The sequence below is a fragment of the Lonchura striata genome, chromosome Z (assembly GCF_050655825.1).
Source record: "Lonchura striata isolate lonStrDom1 chromosome Z, ASM5065582v1, whole genome shotgun sequence".
Taxonomy (NCBI): domain Eukaryota; kingdom Metazoa; phylum Chordata; class Aves; order Passeriformes; family Estrildidae; genus Lonchura; species Lonchura striata.
Window position 1 is genome coordinate 3210487 of NC_140740.1, and position 20034 is coordinate 3230520.

Here is a 20034-nt window from a genome sequence, read left to right on the forward strand (position 1 = left end):
TGATTTATATATTATAATTTGAATATTTATTTAATTACTAACAGAACAGTCTTGAGGCATTGGTAATAGGGTTAATGGCTCTGTGCTTCTTTGTCTGCCTGCACCCAAAGCAATAAATGAAGGATCTAGAAACGGTTACATATCATATTTTTCTATAGACTTAAAGTCCTGTTTCAAGATTAATCCTGGCAAACAACCAAAAAAAAAAAAAACAACCCAAAAACAAAACAAAAGAAACCAAAAAAAACCCCCACCAAACTATGGTGTTACTTATTGTTGTCTGACCTAAATTTGCATTATGCTGTTCTCACAACAGAATGTTTTTAATGGACAAAGGACCATGAGTGTCCTAAGTGGTTTGATTCTAACTAGTCAGTCCTTTTCTCCAAAATAGTTTTAATTTTATTACCTTCCTTTATTAATTTCTGTTTCTAAAAACTCTGGATAAAACTGCAGAGAGTTTTTAAAAAGTGGGAGCAAACCTGTAGGTCTGCTGTGTTAAATTTTAGTTACAAATAGGCCTACTTAAAATTTCATAATTTGTCTCCAGACTCATTGCAGTACGTCTTTTAGGGGGGCTTTTGGAAATTTCCTGCTGATCCTGAGAGAATTCTGACAATTGTTAGAGATTAAAAACTGAAAAGTGGAGATGTGTGTGAGGCAAGTGCTGAAATAGAAATATTTGACATTGAAGGGGGTATGCTGGGGGACAGAATAAATGGGTTAAATATCTCTGTCTTAAATGTTTCCTGTTTATACTGCTGGAATATGCATGCTTTCAATGCAAACTCAAAGCCAACAACTCCTTTATATTAACATACATTTGCCATTTCCCTCAGTTGTCCAGAGCTTATAAAAATAAGATGCATATTAAGACGCATAGTCCATGTGGAATTAATGTGCATGAAGGATGCACATGGCTTTGGGAGGATTTTTGAAGCTTAAGTCAGCTTTTTCTTAGAGAACCTCTGCATTCCTGCTGCAGAGTTTATAAACTTACAGACAGATCCTTTCTAGCATGAACATGGGCTTTTTTTTTTGAAGCAAGTTGAAGCCTGTAATAGAGAAGGTCCTAAATGTCATTCTCTGCAGGAAAACTAAACAAAATGGATGAGTGTTGCATCAAGTAAAGTTCCCTCTGTGTTCCCTTATAATAAGGCAAGATATAAAAAATACAGTAAATTCATTGGAATTAGGGCACATGGCAAAAAACTATTGTCAAGATGTGATCCTGAGTTGATGTTCTGTTGGTAGCTGAGGACTTTGTTGTGGAGGGGAGTGTTCAGTCCTGGACCCCTTCCCATATCAGCTGAGCACTGAGAAAAATCACCTCTTGTGAAATATCAGCCCACTCGTGACAAAAATCATCCCAACACCCAGGCATGGCATGTAAAAAATCAGTTACCTGTGTGTTTAACACCCTGAATTCCTCTTTTCTTTATCTTGTCTCAATTCTTGTGGTTTTACTGCAGTGGTGGTGGGATCAGCAGGTATGCAAACGTGAACAAGCTAATTACTTGTGTGGGGAGGTATTTAATTCTTCCATTTTCTTTTCCTTTATTCATTTAACTGTTTGTACAGTTTGTATCTGGGCACAGTTTATTGCTGTAAACCAGGAAATTATATCAGTGACTTGTGTAAACACAGATCTATTTTTGTACAGTGATGCTCTTGGTTTAAACTTTGTGTTCATTAACACTGTAACTCCTGTTAAATATGGGGTCTTATTTATGATTAAATTAGAACAAAGCTGTCCTTTTGTCATCATTTATAGTGATTTTAGAAGTTATTTGTGGGACAGCACTTTCTAGAAATTACACATAAGTATTCTTTTGATTTCAATTTCTTGTTGAATCCCAGTGTTCTCAAGATGTAATGAGCTAAGGTCTAGGACCAGATTTGATAAGGTGTGAGTGGAAATGATCATGAGGATTGTCCTGGGGTTTTCCTGGTATTTCTGGAAGCACACACTGCAAAATGCATTGGGAAATAATCATTGTTAGGAACTGATTAGCAGTGGCTTCACAGTTTCTTATGGCAGATTTTAGCCAGATGCCAGAAACTCCTGCAAATCACCACTAGCTTTGTGGTGTTCAAAACCTGCCTAAATGAAGAGATGAGTAATTACAAGTACATTGTAAATAAAATGAAGGGCCTAGGTGGAGGAAAAAGTTAAATTAGCAAAAGTTGCTGATAAAGAAATGGGGTATTTCATCAAGGGATCCATTTGTCTCCTCTAAACTGAGCTCTAACAGGGAGTAGCTGCTTAGGTCATCTTTTAGAAGCTGCAGTGGGGTCTGATCCAGCAGTCCTGCCCTGCCAGACCAGTGGGATACACCCACTCTGCTCCCTGGATTACGGTGGGCAAGGGTCCTGGAGGGTTTACAGAAATTGAGAGAACAATTGGTGATATTTTAGATCTGGGAATAGCTGTTGTGACCAAAATCACATCTGACTCGCTGGTAACTACTGGGTATCAAATTTGGGAAAGGGTTCTTGAAAAGAGCTGTTGAAGTTTTCAGAGCCCCGTGTCAAATAAGTGTTATTTCTGAGCAGTTAGCTGACATTTCAATTGGTTAAAATGTGCTTGGTTGCACCCAAATACCCAAAACTTTTGGAAAGGAGAGTAAGGTATATTATAGAAAAAGGTTAGGTTAAATCTGACATTACTTAGTGCAAAGACTGGGGTTGAGGGTGCAGTGGGGCATAAATAATTGAGATGTTGTGCACAGACTGTGGTCCCATTAAGATTTCCTCCTGCTGGTGTGCAGCCCCTCCTCACTTTTTTACAGCAAACCTGTAATATAATAGGGGTAGCTTTTGGATGCCATGGTTTGCTCTCATTTTAAAGTGCCTGTTTTTATTAGTGCTGGATTTATTGTGAAGGGGCAAAAATGGCCATGGAGTTAAATGAAACTGGGTTTTATTAAGCCAACCATTAAGGCAAGCATCAGGTCTCACAATCCTCGAGAAGATTCTTTTTCTGTTGTCTCTCAAGGTGCTTACAAATTATTCAGTGCCACTTCACTTCTTGCCTACTGAACCAAGAACAGCCCCATGTTCCTGGCAAAGCAGTGATTTTGCACCAAGAATAGGCTTTAGTATTTAGCATTTGGCTGCTAGTTACCATCTTTTTCACTCAGAAGCTTCCAGACTTGGGAAAAAAAAAAAAAAACAAAACAAAAAACAACCCAGTTGTAGACTTTGTGAAGTCACTAATGGTTCTCTTTGCTGCCAGCAGATGTTGATGAGTGCACATCAAACCCCTGCTCCAACGGGGACTGTGTCAACACACCTGGTTCCTATTACTGCAAGTGCCACGCAGGTTTCCAGAGAACTCCCACCAAGCAAGCCTGCATTGGTAAGAAAACTCTTCCATTTCTGCTGGCACTGCAGATGTTCTGACCCCTCGCATCAGACTCCATTTGAATTTGAAAGATAGGAGTGCCATTTCAGTAAATCCCAGTGTTAAATCAGTTGGCGTTCTATATCTGGGCTGCCACCTCATTTGTTTTGTTGTTGTCTTTTAATATTTGTCCATTATTCTGGAATATCCATCCGGGGAATTTCCCAGACAGGAGTTCTAAAAAATAAAAAATATTGAATTATAGGTGCTTTCTTGTGTATTCATGCAGATGAACATATGAGTAGGTTTTTAAAACTATTAATGAAGAAATTGCAAAGCATCACAAAATGTAACATTTGCTGTACATGTCTGTAAAAAATAATATTTTTCCCTGGTGCAAGGAGGCTAAATTCTTAACTTACTTTTGAACTTTTTTCTAAGCAATGATTAAGTGATGTGCCAGTATTTTTCAAAGCAATAATTGTCTCTAAATGTATTTTCATCTTAACTGTAGTTCTCCATTTGTGTAGGATTTAGTTTGTTTTGCTTGGTTTGTTTTATCTTGGCTTGGTTTGTTTTTTCTTCCCCTTAGATATCGACGAGTGTGTTCAGAATGGTGTTCTTTGTAAAAATGGGCGTTGTGTGAACACTGAAGGAAGCTTCCAGTGCATTTGCAATGCTGGGTTTGAACTGACTACAAATGGAAAAAACTGTGTGGGTAAGGACCCTTCTAAAGAATGGGGCAGGCATTAGCTTGGTAGTTCTAGAAATTGTACTTAATGCTATGGGTAAGGATCATTGGAGATTACCTTTTTTGAAATACTGTGAAATTAGAGGCCCTCCATTCAAATAGTTATTGTACAGAACCACATGATCTCAAAGAAAATTTGAGGTAAGTTTTGTTTTTTAAAAGCTGGGCCTCTCCTCAAGAATCCTAAGAAAAATGTTTTTCCATAAAGCTTCACAGCATACTATCCATAAGTCAGAATTGCTGAAGAAAATATGTGTTTTTAAGTCTGGCTGCATGGTGTCAAGGAAAAGTCTTGCTAGATAAACAGCAAGTTTTATCCTCCCAGGCAATGGAAGCCTTTTGTCCTCTCATGTGTGAAAGGAAGACATGCCCTGTTCTTTCATACACAACCTGCTGAAATATGCAAAGCAACTGATCACATCACGAAAGAAAAAAATTGCTGCTTTTTCTGTGGAGTGAAATAAAGTATCTTGGGATACTTTATCAGAGTTATGATTAGAAATGAATCTTCAAGTGAAGAAATATGGCACGCCAGTCTTAACTGATTATTTTCACTGTGTTGTCTTCTGCAGGGTGAGAAACTAAAAGCAGTTTTCTTTGCAATGTTTTGTAGACCATGATGAGTGTGCCACAACAAACATGTGCTTGAATGGGATGTGCATAAACGAGGATGGGAGTTTTAAATGCATCTGTAAACCAGGATTTGTCCTGGCTCCAGATGGACGTTTCTGTACTGGTATGTGAAAATTAGGGCAGGGCTTTTGGTTGAAAATGGTTTTTCCTGTCTATTCATCCCTGCAAGAATGGCATTCTGGTCATATGGATTGATTAACACCTTGCTCCTCACTAAAATAGATTTCTTTGGCTGCCTGGAGACAGATCCTTAATTTACTGAAAGATGTATTTAACAGTGTTAGGAAAGCCACACTGATCAATAAATTAGCTTCTGAAAAATCTGGGAGCATTGTAAATGCATCAAAATATTCAGGCCCTTTGTAAAATGGTAAAGTGAGCAGCAGTATGGTAAATTTAAGAGGTTTGAAATATTTTACATTGACCAGCTTCCCCCCTCCCCCCGCATTTTCCACATGATTATTCTGATAATTCAGAGTGCATAGTACCTGAGTAATTTTATGGGTCACACAGCATTATAAACTTTTTAAAGTGCAATCACTAAAAACTTTTATTAAACATTTTAAGAATTATTAGCTGATTTAGCTTCCGTTTGAGCAAACTAATTGAAGATACCTGTTGCTGCCCACAGAGGTAGTTTTGAGCTTAAGCCACTTCCACTACATAATCTAAATTTTTAGTCTACTCATTTGAAACGGAACCATTTCTACTTGTTGTCCTCTTCTTAATAACATGCAGTTGTGCTTAGAAATTGATGACCACTTAAAAGTTATTTGAAATTAAAATTAGCCATCATAAGGATATTTTGTGTCTAGTGCTCTTTAGCCATACTTTAATGCAAAATTAAAATATCATGGGATGGGCAAAAGGGAAAATTTATCGTTGATTTTGCTTGATGTGGAATATGAAGTACTTCTAATTCTATAGTTCTTCGTGTTTTGGGATTTTTTGTTTCTTTGTTCATGCAGCTGAAATTTTGATTATTTCCAGATTAAAGTTTTATTAGAAACAAGCAAAGATATTGTTATCTGCTATCATAAAGTAAATTGATAATGTTGTGAAAATATTAGCTGTAATCTTGCTTAAAGCCAGATTGATTGATGAAATGTCGTGCCTCCTCTTAGATATTGATGAATGCCAGACATCAGGAATTTGCATGAATGGTCATTGCATAAATACTGAAGGCTCATTTAGGTGTGACTGTCCACCTGGCTTGGTTGTTGGAGTTGATGGTCGTGTGTGTGTAGGTAAGTCAGATCTATTATTTTTTCATAATAGAAAAACAAGTGGGATTATTAGGTAAATTAGTTATCAAATACATTAAATTATTTCCTTCTGAATAATGTTGACGTCTTGTTTGTGGCAATCCCATAATCCTGTTGTTAAAATACAAGAAACTCAATTTCCTCTGTGGAATTGGAGAGGCAGTACCTCTTGTTTACCTGTTGCTCCTATAAAAGTAAGCTTAAAATGCCTACTCTTCCTGGCATCTCCTTTTGGTTTTGAGACATACTCTTTCTAATCTGATGAAAAATAATATTTTGCTATGTAATCAGCCTCTTATCCTCTCAAATGGTACTGGCTGGAATTTAAGAGGTTCTTCACTAAACTCTGCTAGGAGCTCTAGCTATCTTCAGGGAGGTCTTGGGACAAAAAATGAATAATTTTCAAGCTGATGAATTAAAAAAAGTGTGGAGGGTAAGAAGTATTCAATCCCTCATTCTCTTGCTGATTGCTGATGAGGAGGGATGAGAGGAATAAATATTTGACAGGGATTTCTGAGAGTTATGATACTGTGCGTACTTTGTGAAATTCCTTAATTTAATCCACGGGAGATATCATCTTTTCCCTGTGTGTATCAGAACATCAATTCTATATCGCCAAAATTTCTCCTTCCCCAGCACCTGCATGTGTCTGTCATCAGGCATGTTAGTGAGCAGAGGCTCTACAAGAATCATATTTATTAATCAGTAATTAATCATTAATGACTGTTCTTGCTGATGGATTCATGGGTGTTGTATCTGCCTTTGTCTTATCAGCATATTTCCAGATAATGGGAAAACAGCATCACAATGGAGTGATGAACTTGGAAGTTCTCACACCAAAGGAATGGGACATACTAAATCTTCGTGTTGCTGTAATCAGCTCAAATAACATTTCAGATGGTGCTAAAGTTCAAAACTCTTAAAAACAAGACCTAGGACAAGTGTTTCTACCAAGTACCAGCACAAGCTAGCCCCTTCTGTTACCACTTCAGCTCTAAAAATGTATGATAAAAACTGAGACTGTCTTAAAAACATAGGCTCAAAAAAAGCTAAAACACATTCTCAGTTGGAACCCAAATTTTGTTGTTTTAAGTAAATTAAATGTTCTAGCAATCAAAACTGTACTAAAGATTGAACCAACAAATGCAAGTTGTGTTCCCTCCTGTGTGGTAGCCGAGTTGTTTTCTTCTGGTTTATTAAAAGTTTGGAGGAAAGCAGTGAGACGTTAAACAATGAGAAAAGGCCTTGTGTACTCTTTTAAATATTGGAATTTCACTGCTCAGTGGCACACCAGCAAAACCAGATTTGAGTACAGGCTGTTCAGTACCTTTTCTGTGTTCCAAGTTGGCCTCATCTTTACCCCTGTCAGTGATACAGCTGCAAAGAATCAATACAGTACTCAATTTTCTGTGCTTTCATTTACTTGATGTTGCCACAGTACTAGCAGCAAAAGGCTTGACAGGTTGGGCCATCATCTGTGAACACCATTTATTTGAAGTTACGCTTTAAGGTTTACCATAAAAGCTTGCATTTTCGACAGGAACTTCCCTTCCTAGGACAAAAAATCTTAAAGTGGAATCATGATCTAGTTGGAAAATTCATTAACAAAAGATGATGTAATTATTCCAGCCATAAAGTAACATAGCGAACTTCAAATGCTGTATAGCAAAATATCCTCATACAAGAGTTGAGAATAGAATTTCCAAGCCAGTCCATGTTCAGAATTGTGTATGTGTGTTTATATGCAATCTACATGCTTTGTTAACTACAGGAATTCTGTGTCTGGCTATGCTATTCTGCGTATTGCGTGACCTAAATAATAATACTTTTCAGACATTCTGGCTGCTAGAAGATCATTGGTAGTTTGAAAATTAATAACTTAAACCGGACATCTTGTTGGAGCATTCCCACAAGTCTGCTAGGTAACCAGCAAGGAATATAAAATCTAAGAGCACACAGTTCAGTTGTCCCCTTTTTCTCTGAGCTCTATTTTACTTCTGAATAATAACCTTGATCCCGGTGGGAGTACACATAGAAAGAAAATGCTGTTTTACTTAGTATTTATAAATATGGCTGAGTCAATCACGAAGTGTTATACAAGCTTGAAAAAGGTACAGCAAAGAGGAACAAATGCTTGGAAAAGGAACAGTTACAGAGTCATGGAACAGCTAGATAAATACTTGGAGCCAAACTTCCAATATCTGAATATTTGCAGGCTTCTTAGGTTTGGCTGTACTTCCAGCTGCAGCTCCACACTTGGATACCTCAGCTGGCTCTGCATGTGAGCGTGCATCACCTCAGAACGTATGCTGAGCTGTGGCTCCAGCTTCACACAGTGCTGTTTGTTCTCTGCTGAGACACTTCTAGTTACCTCTGCCCAGAGCCAGAGCCATCCAGGACAGAGTAATTAAGCTTTATTTTACCCTGGTAATTTTGTAGAGCCAAATGGGTGTTTGTCATAAGCCTGATTTGTCCTCCTAAGGCTCCTGGATGGGTGCAGTGACTTTCCCCGAGTGTGGGTCAAGCACTGGTCCACCTGATACTGACCACAAATGTGGTGATGATAATTTTTGTAGGTATTGAAGTGCTACATCTCCAAATTTAAGGGTGTAGAAGTGCCATGCCTTGGGACAGAGTGGACAGTCCCATAAACAGGTAAACAGCAGCAGCAGTGGTAACCTCTGATCCAGGTTAAAAAATAAATTCTTGATGCTCTGAAATGAGTAGCCAAAGGCTAATCAAATTAAACATGGGGAGCAGCACAGGTTCACAGGAATGGAGAACCTCAGCTTTGTGAGGTGCTGCAGCAATTGAATCATCCTCAAAGAAGTGCCTGTCCTTCTCATTCTTGCTCATAGCACAGCCCAAGGGGGACATTCTCCCTGTCACACAATTGCTGTTTTGCTTGTGGGAGAGGCACCTTCATCCTTCATGGGCTTAGTGAATCACTGACTGTGTAGATCAGACTGTTTTCCTGTAACTCGGCTGAGATTGTCCCCAAGTTCTCTGTGTCACTTCTCTAAGAGCACTGATATGTGCTGAAGCACTTGTTTTCTTCTGCAGAGCAGCTGCTCAGTACATCTGTAGCTTCCTTCAGCTACTTCCCACACTCCACATCTTTGAAGGCCTTCCTCCAGAGCATTTCTTTCACACTTTCCAGTCTTCTGTCCCTCTGCAGTTTCCCTTGGTGCCATTTTCTTCCCTTGCTTTGATTCTCCATTCCCTCACAGATGCATTACAAGGGGTAAGCCTCCCCTTCTGTAAGAGGGCAGTGATTGAAGTCCTTTGTTCATGGCAGAACTTGTCAGGGTGGCAACTGGATTTATCTTAGATGGAGGGAAAGGATTTGATGCCCCTAATTATTTTGCAAAGGAAACTAACAGACACTGATTGTGCAAAAGTCCTTGACTGTTTTCAAGCATCATAATTTTTTCCTGATGTCAAGTGCAAGCGAGTTGTACTGGCTTCACCTAGATTCTTGGCAAGGAAAAAACTCTAAAATATAGGACATGTGTAGCTGTGTTGCAGAACTATCTGTTCCATAGGATATCAAAAGCAAGAGAAAACATGTATTTGCAGGCAGTATTGTAATACAGGAGCCAGCTTACAACACTCAAAGGGCCTACAGAACACATAAGGAATTGCCAGTTCTTATTTTGGTTGGCCAAGTATATTCAACATTGACTGTAAAACTTCTCATGCAACTTTTCTTTGTTGTTTTGGGGTCATACTTCAAGCAAGGAGCTGTCTGGATTTCCTCAAACCCTTTTCAGCTTCTGAGTCCACTCAGGCTCATGTCCAGGCCACAGTGCATGGTGGATTAACTGGGGGACTGACAAGGAGCATAAATTAAAGCTGTGTTCTGTTCTGGCCCATAAAGATACCTGAAACAAAGACTATTTCTGCAGCTCCTAGAGTGTCTGTAGAATTTTAGGAGTCAAAAGTAAAGGCTATTTATGTGTATCCTGCAGTTCTCAGCTACACATTATTAGAAGGACTGTTCAATCGCATGATTGTTCAAAGATCTCTAATGTTATCCTGTAAGCAAAGATGGGAAAAATCACTGAAGCTTAGAAAGACCAAAACCAGAAAAGTACAACAAAGCCCCAAAGAAATGCACAAAAAGCAGTCTCAGAGACATTCTCATAGTTCTTGGATAAGTATGGGAAATGATTATTCCTGTAAAGGTAGGTATGGAGTTGTGTCTTGGAAGATGCTTCTTCCTGCATCTCACTGGTCAAGGTTATCAAATTGATTTAGGTGATTAAATCAGCTGTAAGATTGGCAGTGACTACGTGGTGAGTCATACAGGTGTATGGTTGGCATCTATAATTTTTCTGCCATCTTTTTTTTTTGGCATGATTTTTGGGGTTGAAGAACTTTCAGGTGTTCTGTGTTTTGTTTGTGTGATAAGCGTTGGTTTATCTAGGCCACCATTTCCAGGCCTCTCCCCAAGGACGGCACTTTAACTTCCAGAGTGTGTTTTTAATCACAACCCCCCTGAAGTTTCTCGTAGTCTGGGCAGTATCACTGCTTTCCTCACTGCCTAGCTGTGTGTAAAATTTGCTAGATTGCTGTTCCCAGCTAGATTTTGAGGCCTCTTTGGTGTGCTAAACCAGCACTGGTGTCTGTTTATGTATAAACCAATTTAGATGGTCATGTCACATAAATGCTGGTCTGAGCAATCTGCTAAAATGGCACTTCTGTTCGTGATTTTGTAAATACAGCTGGAGACCATGCTCCTCCTTCCAGAAGCAGGTATTCTCCTGTGTAATACCTGCCCTAGGCTGCTGGTGAGTTATCCTGCCTGAGGAAACATTTTGGACATCAGAGATGTCTGTGGTACTTCCCAAAGGGAAAAATCAGCCACCACATGCTGATCCAGGCCGTTCTGTGTTTCTCACTGGAATATTTGTTGATGGATTTACAGAGCTGCTTCAGGGTACAGGTCACCTTTTCTGGGTCCTTTGGAATGCCTTTGAATTTAGTAAAAAACTCCTGCTTTAGGAGAGTTGAAAGTGCTCTGGAGAAAGCCCCAGGAGGTAACCACACTGAGAATTGGCCTTGGTGTCATCAAGATTATTGAGGCAGTGCAGATGTAGCCAGCGTGACCTTTTTGCTGACCAAAAATAAGGGATGGTATGCATGCATTTCACTCTCAGCTTAAGGAAATAATTACTTCTTCCCTTGTCCTTTTCCTTCAGATACTCACGTGCGTAGCACATGCTATGGAGGCATCAGGAAAGGGCTGTGTGTCCGTCCCTTCCCTGGTGCTGTCACAAAGTCTGAATGCTGCTGTGCCAGCCCTGACTATGGCTTTGGAGAGCCGTGCCATCCCTGCCCTGCTAAAAACTCAGGTAAAATTTTTCTGCTTCTTCGAGTGGTACAGTGAACATACAGACTTTAAACAAAACTCTTGCTGAGATCACACTGCTGGTTTATTTCATGCCCTAAAGAAAAGTGAGCAGGGTGAATCTGGGTTCCTGAATCAAGTGTTTGCTATAAGGAATAATTCTTGCAAGAGAATAAGCAGAATTCTCTAGTGAATTTTCTGGTTCAGTCAATCCGGTTTAAAAGAGCTGGATTATTTCTAGAAATCTGTATTTCATTTTATATGAGTCAGTTCTCTAAGTAAACCTGAGAATTGATTTAAAAAAAAATCTCTTGACTACAGAGCTGAGGTGATGCATCTAGGACAGAATTTCCATTTAGTATTGTTTTCTGAAGCAGCAGAAAACTATTTAGAAAAAGGCAAGTAAAACTGGCAGTGTAATTAAAAGCAATAACTTGAGAGGACAGTTGTGTCAGGGCTGTAAAGAAATCACCTGAGTTTTTAACTCTGGTCATCTAATTTTGGTTTTATATGTATATATGGAAGTTCAGGATGGAGTGCTACCTTACAGATTTAACTAAATGATTATTTCATGTGAATATTGGCATTTTGTTAGTTACACTGTAGAGAAATTACTTTGGATAAAAAAAATCATGTGGGTTTAGTTTAGAATGAAAGAAAGTGAAATACTGGAAATAATATTTTCTTTTCCTCAACATCTCCACCGCAACTGAGCAGCTGAGTTCCATGGCCTGTGTAGCAGTGGAATAGGTATTACTGTTGATGGAAGAGGTATGTTACATATTTTCTTTAATATATATGGTTGTCCTGATTTAGGGCAAATTTCGGGAGGATATTTCTGAAGTGTTTTTTTCTAGAAGGCAAATTTAAGTGGCCCCTCCCCCAGGCCATTCAGGAGGTAAATTTCTTTCAAGAAAATTGGAAAAAACTGTTTAAGAACATTTTGTTGTTAACACTGAAATGCTGTTACATTGATATTTTAACAACCAGTTAACAATTTAACAACTCAGCATCATAAATTTACCCCAGGATGATGAGTCAAAGCTGAGAAAAATAATCCTCAGAGTTATATTTTTCAATAACTAGAGTGGAGTTTTTAACTTCAAGATTAATATGTTAATTTTTGTATTTTAATTCTCAGACTACAATATTTGAATGTTGCCTAGAAAAAAGGCTGGAATTAATTTTCTAGTGGATTTTGCCTAACCCTCTCAAGAAAAAAAAGTAATCTGTTTCAGAGTTCTGACTTGTGATTTTTTTTTTTTTTTTTTTTTTTTTTTTTTGAGATTAGAGATTTTTTTCAGGTTAGGTATAAAACAAGAGTTCTCTCTCATTTAACAGGAGTCATTTTCATTTCCAGTTGATTTTCAGTCATCTGGGATAGTAATAGAGCAGTTTTTCACTCCAGATCCAGTTCTCACCCATGGATCATTTCCATGGACAGATTGTATCTCTGTAGAGTTAAAAATTGGAAGGGAGCTTAACTGAAAAAAAACATATCCGTATGAAAATAAGTCCTGAAAGTGACAACTTGCATTTAGTATTGGGAACTCTAAAGCTACAAATCCTTTTCTTAGTACCACAGAGATGGGGATTTTAAAAAATAATGGCTGAGCCAGGTCTGAAGCAGGGGCAAAGCATGCTGCAGCTGCCAGATAAGTAAAATGAGTTGAAGGAATAGGAGAATACAGGAACATAAAATTTATTGCTGGTTGTTTGTCAGATGTGTTAATAATTATCCTGGTCAGCATTAAAGCTCCTATTCTGTGCAGCAGGAACAGAGTAAGAACTCCAATCATTACACTTAGTAGTAGCCTAAATAACTTCTAAAAATAGCACTTATATAACAAATTCTCTTTTTGTTCAGTACTCTATCCGCGTAGTTTTTTTCTTTATGGCTTAACATGTATAAGCTTGTATGAGTAATTTGAAACCCATGGAATTTATGAATTCCCTCAGTTTACTTTTCAGTGAATTATACAAGGTCCATTGAATAATCTCCAAATCTCAGAGAAATAATGTCAGCATTCAGTAATACTATTGTACAAGCAGCACCCTAGCATAAGAATTTGCATGCAGCCTGGCAGAGAGGTTCATGTCTCCTTTTGGACACATGCAAAATACAATTTCTCCTTAAAACACTGAAACAACTGTGCTCTCTAGCAAGAGCATGACAAAATCATTCATGTCTCAGCTGAAGTCCTCTTTTGTTCAGGTTTCTGGAGCAAACACGGGGTTCTCTGTGCCTCTTGTACAGCAACATTGCAGCCAATTTTCATGCTGCTGCTCCTGTCACTACTTGTACACTCCTTGTGTGGCTTGTCCCCAAGATCCAAACGTGTCTAGTGAGCTACAGAATGCATTTTGCTCTAAAGAAAACACAAATCTGAAGTGGCATGCCAAATTGTGTTTTCTTACAAAGTTTTTCAGATGTCTCATAGTGTTGAGTTTTATCCAGGGGTGGCATGGTTTTTCCCAAGTGCATATATGATTAAATGTAAATCGGGATCTAAACTGCACTGTGATTAAAGAGGAAATGCTCTCCACAAAAAGTTTCACCCTACAAGTATAAAACAAGTCTTTCATGAAGTCACAGCTAGGCCAGCACCCTTTCTTTCCAGGGTTTGGGAAAGGAACTATTTAAAGTAATGGGCTTACCATATGAGAAGAAGGAAAATATTGAAAAACCCTCTTTTCCTAAGAGGCAGGGAGTATTAAAATTAGTCTGTTCCTCTTCTTACAGTTCATATGAATACTTTGGACCTGGGTCCAACTACAGCAGACATTTTATATGGAACTGTAAATTCAGGGTATATAACTCATCCATCATCCTGTTCTGTCTGTCTGAGAAAAATTTTAAATTTCCCACAAGTTCTTACAGGACTGAATATTCTGTAGCTTTGACCTATGCATTACTTCTTTGCTCAGAAAATTTGTGTGTCAAGTAATAATTTATAACTTCTTGCCTAGATCCCTAAACCACAGGCAGAGGCTAGGTATGTTACATCAAGCTTTTTCTTACAAACACATAGTTCCCTGTCAGCTTAGGTTGGAAAGGATATCTGGAGGTGATCCAACCTAACCTTCTGCTCAGAGCAAGGGTATCATCAAAGTTGAACCATTTCTCAAAGCCTTGCCTGGGGGAGTTTGAAAAATCTCTGAGGATGGAGTTCCATAGCCTCTGTGGGCAGCTTCCTCCAGTGCTTAGCCACACTCATGAAGAATTGTTTTCCTGGTGTTTAAATTAAATTTCCACTGTTGTATCTTGCAAGTGCTGTCTCTTGCCATGTCATTGTGCATGTCAAAGAGGTGGCTCCATCTTGTCTGTAATCATCTGTTAAAATCAGGGAAGTGCTGTTACAGGTCCCTCTGATAGTCCCTCTTTTCAGCTGAACAAATCCAGTCCCCTCAGCCTCTTCTTAGACCTGATGCTGCTGAGGGAATTTAACCACACTGACATGAGCTGTGTGTAGTCCAGGAGACACTTGGAACACTCTGAGGGGAAAATTTCTTAATCTAGGTGATAGTTTAAACAGAGCAGAGGCATTACTGGATGCGTTGATTAGCAACACAGATGAACTAATGAACTAATTAGTGATGTCCAGACTGATGGCTGTCTGGACTGCATTGGTGATGCCCTGTTGGAACTCATGCTGAGTTGAGGGGTGTGGCCAGGTGGAGGGTAAAGACAGCACCCTGAATTTCATGAGCATCAACTCCCAGTTGCTTAAGGCATCACTGAATGGGATTCCCTGGAAACTGCCCTCAGGTTTAAAAGAGCAGAATAGAACTTTGAGGATGTTTTCCTGAGATCACAAGAGCTCTTTGTTCACACGTGTAAGAAACCAGGCAAGGAGGTAAAAGACCAACGTGGCAGAGTAAGGATCAAGCTGAGGTGTGAGAAGGAAATGCAGTGTCAGTGGAGCCAGGGAAGAATGCTGTGAGGAGCAGAGGAAAGCTGCCCAGATATGTAGGCACGGGATTGGGAAAGCTATGGCACTCTGGGGCTGAGTTTTGCAAGGAATGCCAGGAGCATGACAGGCTTTGGTTGGTGCACAGGAGGCTTAAGGAGGGGCCCATGTAAAGTGGCCCAAAACTGGATGCAGTATTCCAGGTTTGTCCTTCTGGTGTCAAATAAAGGACAATAATCACCTCTTTCAGCCTTTGGGCTGCACCTGTGCTGTGCCTGGGCTCTGACTGAGAGCTCCAGTGAGTCAGGTGCTGCCCACAGCTCTCACAGGAACAGGTCTGTCATACCTGGCAGTGTCTGATTATCTTCTGCTGTTGTGCTAATGCAGACATTAACGAGTGTGCTCTGGATCCTGATATTTGCTCCAATGGGATTTGTGAAAACCTGCGAGGCAGCTATCGCTGTAACTGCAACAGTGGCTACCAGCCTGATCCTGCTGGAACCAATTGCGTGGGTAAGTTGTTGGTTGTTTTCATATTGTGGCTGAATTATTTATCATTTCTTTCATGCTGGTTTGACCTGACAGAATTTAGGTCACAAGACATCTGCTTCTTCAAGCTACAGTCAAAATGCAAAAAACTTGGAGTGATGCTTTTCTCAGTCGCTGAATAATTGTTATTCTTACTGTATATACTGTATATTTTACTGTGTTGGTGTTTGGGTTGTGTAAGCAGGAGGTAACATTGCAGGTTTCACTCTCCATCTAATTAACTTTATTATTCATGACCACACATAAAATCCAGTGGGTTTTTTTTTGGTTTTTTTTTTTCTTTTGGGAATTCTTACATCCAGAAAAAGTGTGTTATACATCATGTTGCCTTGTAGTTTTAAGCAGAAAGGCAAAGTTTGTTTAAATTAAAACCTAATGGAACTCTCTCAGAAACCATCAGGATGTCCAAAGTATTGTCCTTAAGTACTTTGTTTATTTTGGTAAATTATTGCTCTCTGCACTTGATGGTTTACTGACCTATCACTGCTGTTTGTGCTTAGCAAAAGTCCACCAGTTTTGCTGGGAAAAACCTGGTATATATAGGTGTGGTATAGTTTTCAGATCAAACATTCCTTCCTGGTGATGCAAAGCCAACACAAAGTAAAGAAAGTGTCTCCTTTTATCTGCATGACTAAAGGAACTTTACATCTAGTTACTTCCTAAAGCCCTAAATATGACCTTTTGGCAGGAAAAGCACTGTTGCAGAAAAGTGTTGGTGTTTTTATTTTTAAAATGCTTCATGCAATATTTGTTCTCCAAGTGGATTTTTTGGAAAGGGGTTTTATTTCACTAGTTACTCTTGGGATTAGGTAAATGCTAGAATAATCTATGTATTTACTTAAATAAAGCTGACTGAATGCAAGCATGTGTTTATTCGTGGATATAATTTTTCCATAAAAGAATTTAAGTGTGAACATTCAGATAAAAGATTGAAAGATTTTAATGAATGACACAGTTTATGAGATGCCAGGAAATAAAAATGGGTTCAGTCAGAATGCAGGCAGTATTTTTGTCAGGTTTGAGTGAGTTTAAAGCATGAACTACATTGTTCAGTGTTTTTACAGAGCATATCACAACAGATTATAGTCCAAATCTGAAGTTATTCTGTGAGATTCCAATTAAATATTGCATTCATCACACTATATAGTTTGGGCCAAAGGATTTTATGAAAACCAGCTCAAAAGTGCTCTTGAAAATGTCAATTTACAAATCTGTCCTCCTTTCCTTGGTTGAAATCAGATGAAGTTAGATTAAGGACAGATTAGTAAAGAAGAGTTTTTTTTTTCATTCATGGCTGCCAGACTTAAATCTTGGATTCATCATCTGGGGAAATGGAGGCTTTGTTGCCTGAATCCTACAGGAATAAGCACAACTTGGAATATCTAAAGAAGTTGGGGAAACCAAAATTCTCCAGATTGTAATTATATTGCTTTCTCACTTCTATATTTTTAAACTTAAAAACTCTCTAAAAATCTGCTTAAGATTTCAGCTGCAGTATTATGTTTGGGAAATCAAGCAGTCAGTAAAGAGGAGACAGCCTGAATCAGGATGAAATGTCATGTTTATCCCGACTTCTTCCATCAGTTTTCTTCTATAAACATAGGTTATTTTAACATGTGATGGACATTAAAAGAAAAAGCTTAAAATTATAGTTTTCTTCTTTCAGAGAATAAATAGTAGGGCAATGATGAAGACACACTACACTTTATTAGAATTTTTTTCAGTTAGTTTAAGGGGAGTTCAGGGAATTATATTGCTATATGGGATTTTCCTAGTCAATGTGCTTAATCTCCTGGTCTTAATAATAATACATTTTTAAATACAGTCTTCTCTGGAGGGGAGGTGTTATGTGTACTCTTGAGATGGTTGCCATGCATGAACCATACAGGATAGACTTTAATCCACTTCATGGATAACAGAAACAATTTTAGCCTTTTAAAATTATAAAACAGAGTTTAAACAGTAAGTAACATACTGCTGTTCGGGTGTTTAAATAAAATAAATAATTAAATTACTGTTTTCAAATCAAGTAGACCTCCATGAATTTATATGGAGTAGCCATACAAATGACAGAGATCATTGTCATTTGACCAAGGTCATTGACCAAACTCAAATGACCAAGGTCATTGCAGGATAATAAAATTAATCTCTTGAGACGAACCGTGAACCAATTTTTGAGTTTGCTAGTGAAAAAAAAACCAGCTTTGAAGTCAGAAGAGAGATTTTTTTTTTTTGCAGTAAAAACCTGTAGGTGGGTTAAGAGCTTTGAAAGTCGGAGCTGTGAGTTCTGCTCACGGTGTGTGTCCCGTCCCTGCAGATGTTGACGAGTGCTCTGTGAACGGGCTGCTGTGTGACAACGGGCTCTGCTGGAACACCCCGGGCAGCTACAGCTGCTCCTGCCCCAGGGGTTACCTGTTCAGCTCGGAGACTGACACCTGTGAAGGTGAGCAGCCTGCACCTCCTCTCAGATCTGGTGTTTCTTCTGTCGCGTCCAAGCGGAACCGTCACGGGAGTGGTGGCAGATACCAGAGAGAGCTGTGGTGTTGCATAAATATTCACATTTCTCTTTTAATTTCATGCTGTTGAAATTCTTTCAAAGAAAAAATTTAATTTTATATGACAACGTTTTCCTTTGCTTAGCTACAACATTTTTTAAACTACAATACGTGCTTGCCTTTGATCATGTAGCAGGAGTACCATATCTGCCATTTAACAAAATGTAATTGTCTTGATCAGAGTCTCCTTTTTCTTTTCTCCCTTCTTCTCTCCCTTCAGTCTGCAGTGATATGTTATTCTAGATCAAATCCTGTTATCCGTGATTCATTCCAGGACCTGCCTAGTTATACTTAAATTGTCCGTTATTTTCATAGTATTTCATTATATTTTCATATAATCAAAATTGCTTTCTTATATTACTTCTTAACACAGATGTTAAAGCCGCAAAAACATCATACAGCAGAAACTAATTGAGAAATTTTAGTTACTTTAAATAAATACTCTGAAAACTGCACCAAAAAGTTAAAATTGCAATCGTTAGCTTATGAGCCAACTGTTAATTAATATTTGGAATAGTAGAATTTAATGGTCTTCTCCTTTATTTTTTGTTTGGCTCCACAGTCTGTAAATCTCAGTATTTGTAGTCATTAGCAAGTTTTTATAGTAGATGGTTTTTCATTTCTTAGAGTGATGGGGAAGCTGTAGTTCTTTGTTGCAAAACACTAATCATCCAGATTTTTCTGAAGTGATGGAAAGTATTATTGCCTTCATCTCATTATTATTGATCAGGTAGAAGTTACTGCCATACAGCTAAGCAAACACATAGAAATGAAAGTGCTAATGTTTTAAATTCTGGCAGTATAAAATCATTCACTTGTTCTGTACAAAGCATCTTCACCCCTTCTATGCAAAAGAAATTACATTCCTTTATATTTTAATACATGTGGGTTTCAGAGGACACCTTTAGAAGTTAGTTCTTACTCTTTTTGCATGTTACAAATTGGTACCACTTGTTCAGAGTGGGGCTTTTCTTGTGCCAGCCCTTGTGGACTTGCAGAGCTTTCTGTGCCAAGTTTTCTCAGTGCCTATCTATCTTCCCACAGTGCTGAGGAATTTATTCTCCAGGGTCTGTCTCTGTGATTAGTGCCTGTGAAAACAGTGTGCTGTGTGCCCTTAATGTACATGTTTCTTGAGGACTCTTCTAGGCAGAGAAACTGTGGTAAGGGAGGTGCTCACTACCAAGAACATCAGAGCCAAAAAACTGACCTAAAGCTGGGTGGATGAGAAGCCAGAATGCAGACAACCCGGCCAATCCTGTTGAAATAAAATGTATCTGCTTTTTCAAACAAAAAATTTGGATTTATTTCTTAATAGCAATGATACTATTATTATGAATACATCTTTAATCTCATCCTTAGATTGATGTCTAAATTTAGCCTGTGAGGTAAAAAAAAGCTGGTCAGGAGGGGTTTTGTGTAAAAGTGTCTGTAAAACCTATTAAATGTGTTACATTTTTACTCACATAGGGTTGGCAGCAGAGAAAGAAATTATTCTCTTTCTGCCCAAATCCTGTTTCTTATAATTCGTTTTGGAGTTGTAAGTTCACCAGTTGTAAAAACCTGCTGTAGTCAGGAGCTCTGTGTTGAGCACTGAAAATGCTCTGATGCTTACTAGTCATCAGGAAATTTTTACTGTGATTCTCATCACCAACTCTGAAGAAATAACAAAAC

The 20034-nt window shown here is 38.5% G+C and overlaps 1 protein-coding gene across 2 annotated transcripts in view; it reads left to right on the forward strand.

Annotated features, from left to right (window-relative positions):
• The window catches only part of FBN2 (fibrillin 2), a 114956-nt gene that overhangs the window by 36413 nt on the left and 58509 nt on the right, over positions 1-20034 (forward strand). Inside the window, exons 12-19 of one of the 2 annotated variants that reach the window (XM_021551872.4) lie at positions 3242-3361; positions 3939-4064; positions 4711-4833; positions 5855-5977; positions 11200-11352; positions 12066-12119; positions 15647-15772; positions 18126-18251. In XM_021551872.4, coding sequence (XP_021407547.4) covers positions 3242-3361; positions 3939-4064; positions 4711-4833; positions 5855-5977; positions 11200-11352; positions 12066-12119; positions 15647-15772; positions 18126-18251 — 951 coding nt within the window. Of the gene's footprint in view, positions 1-3241; positions 3362-3938; positions 4065-4669; positions 4834-5854; positions 5978-11199; positions 11353-12065; positions 12120-15646; positions 15773-18125; positions 18252-20034 lie in introns of those variants that run through there. The other variant, XM_085567223.1, reaches the window with a different exon arrangement.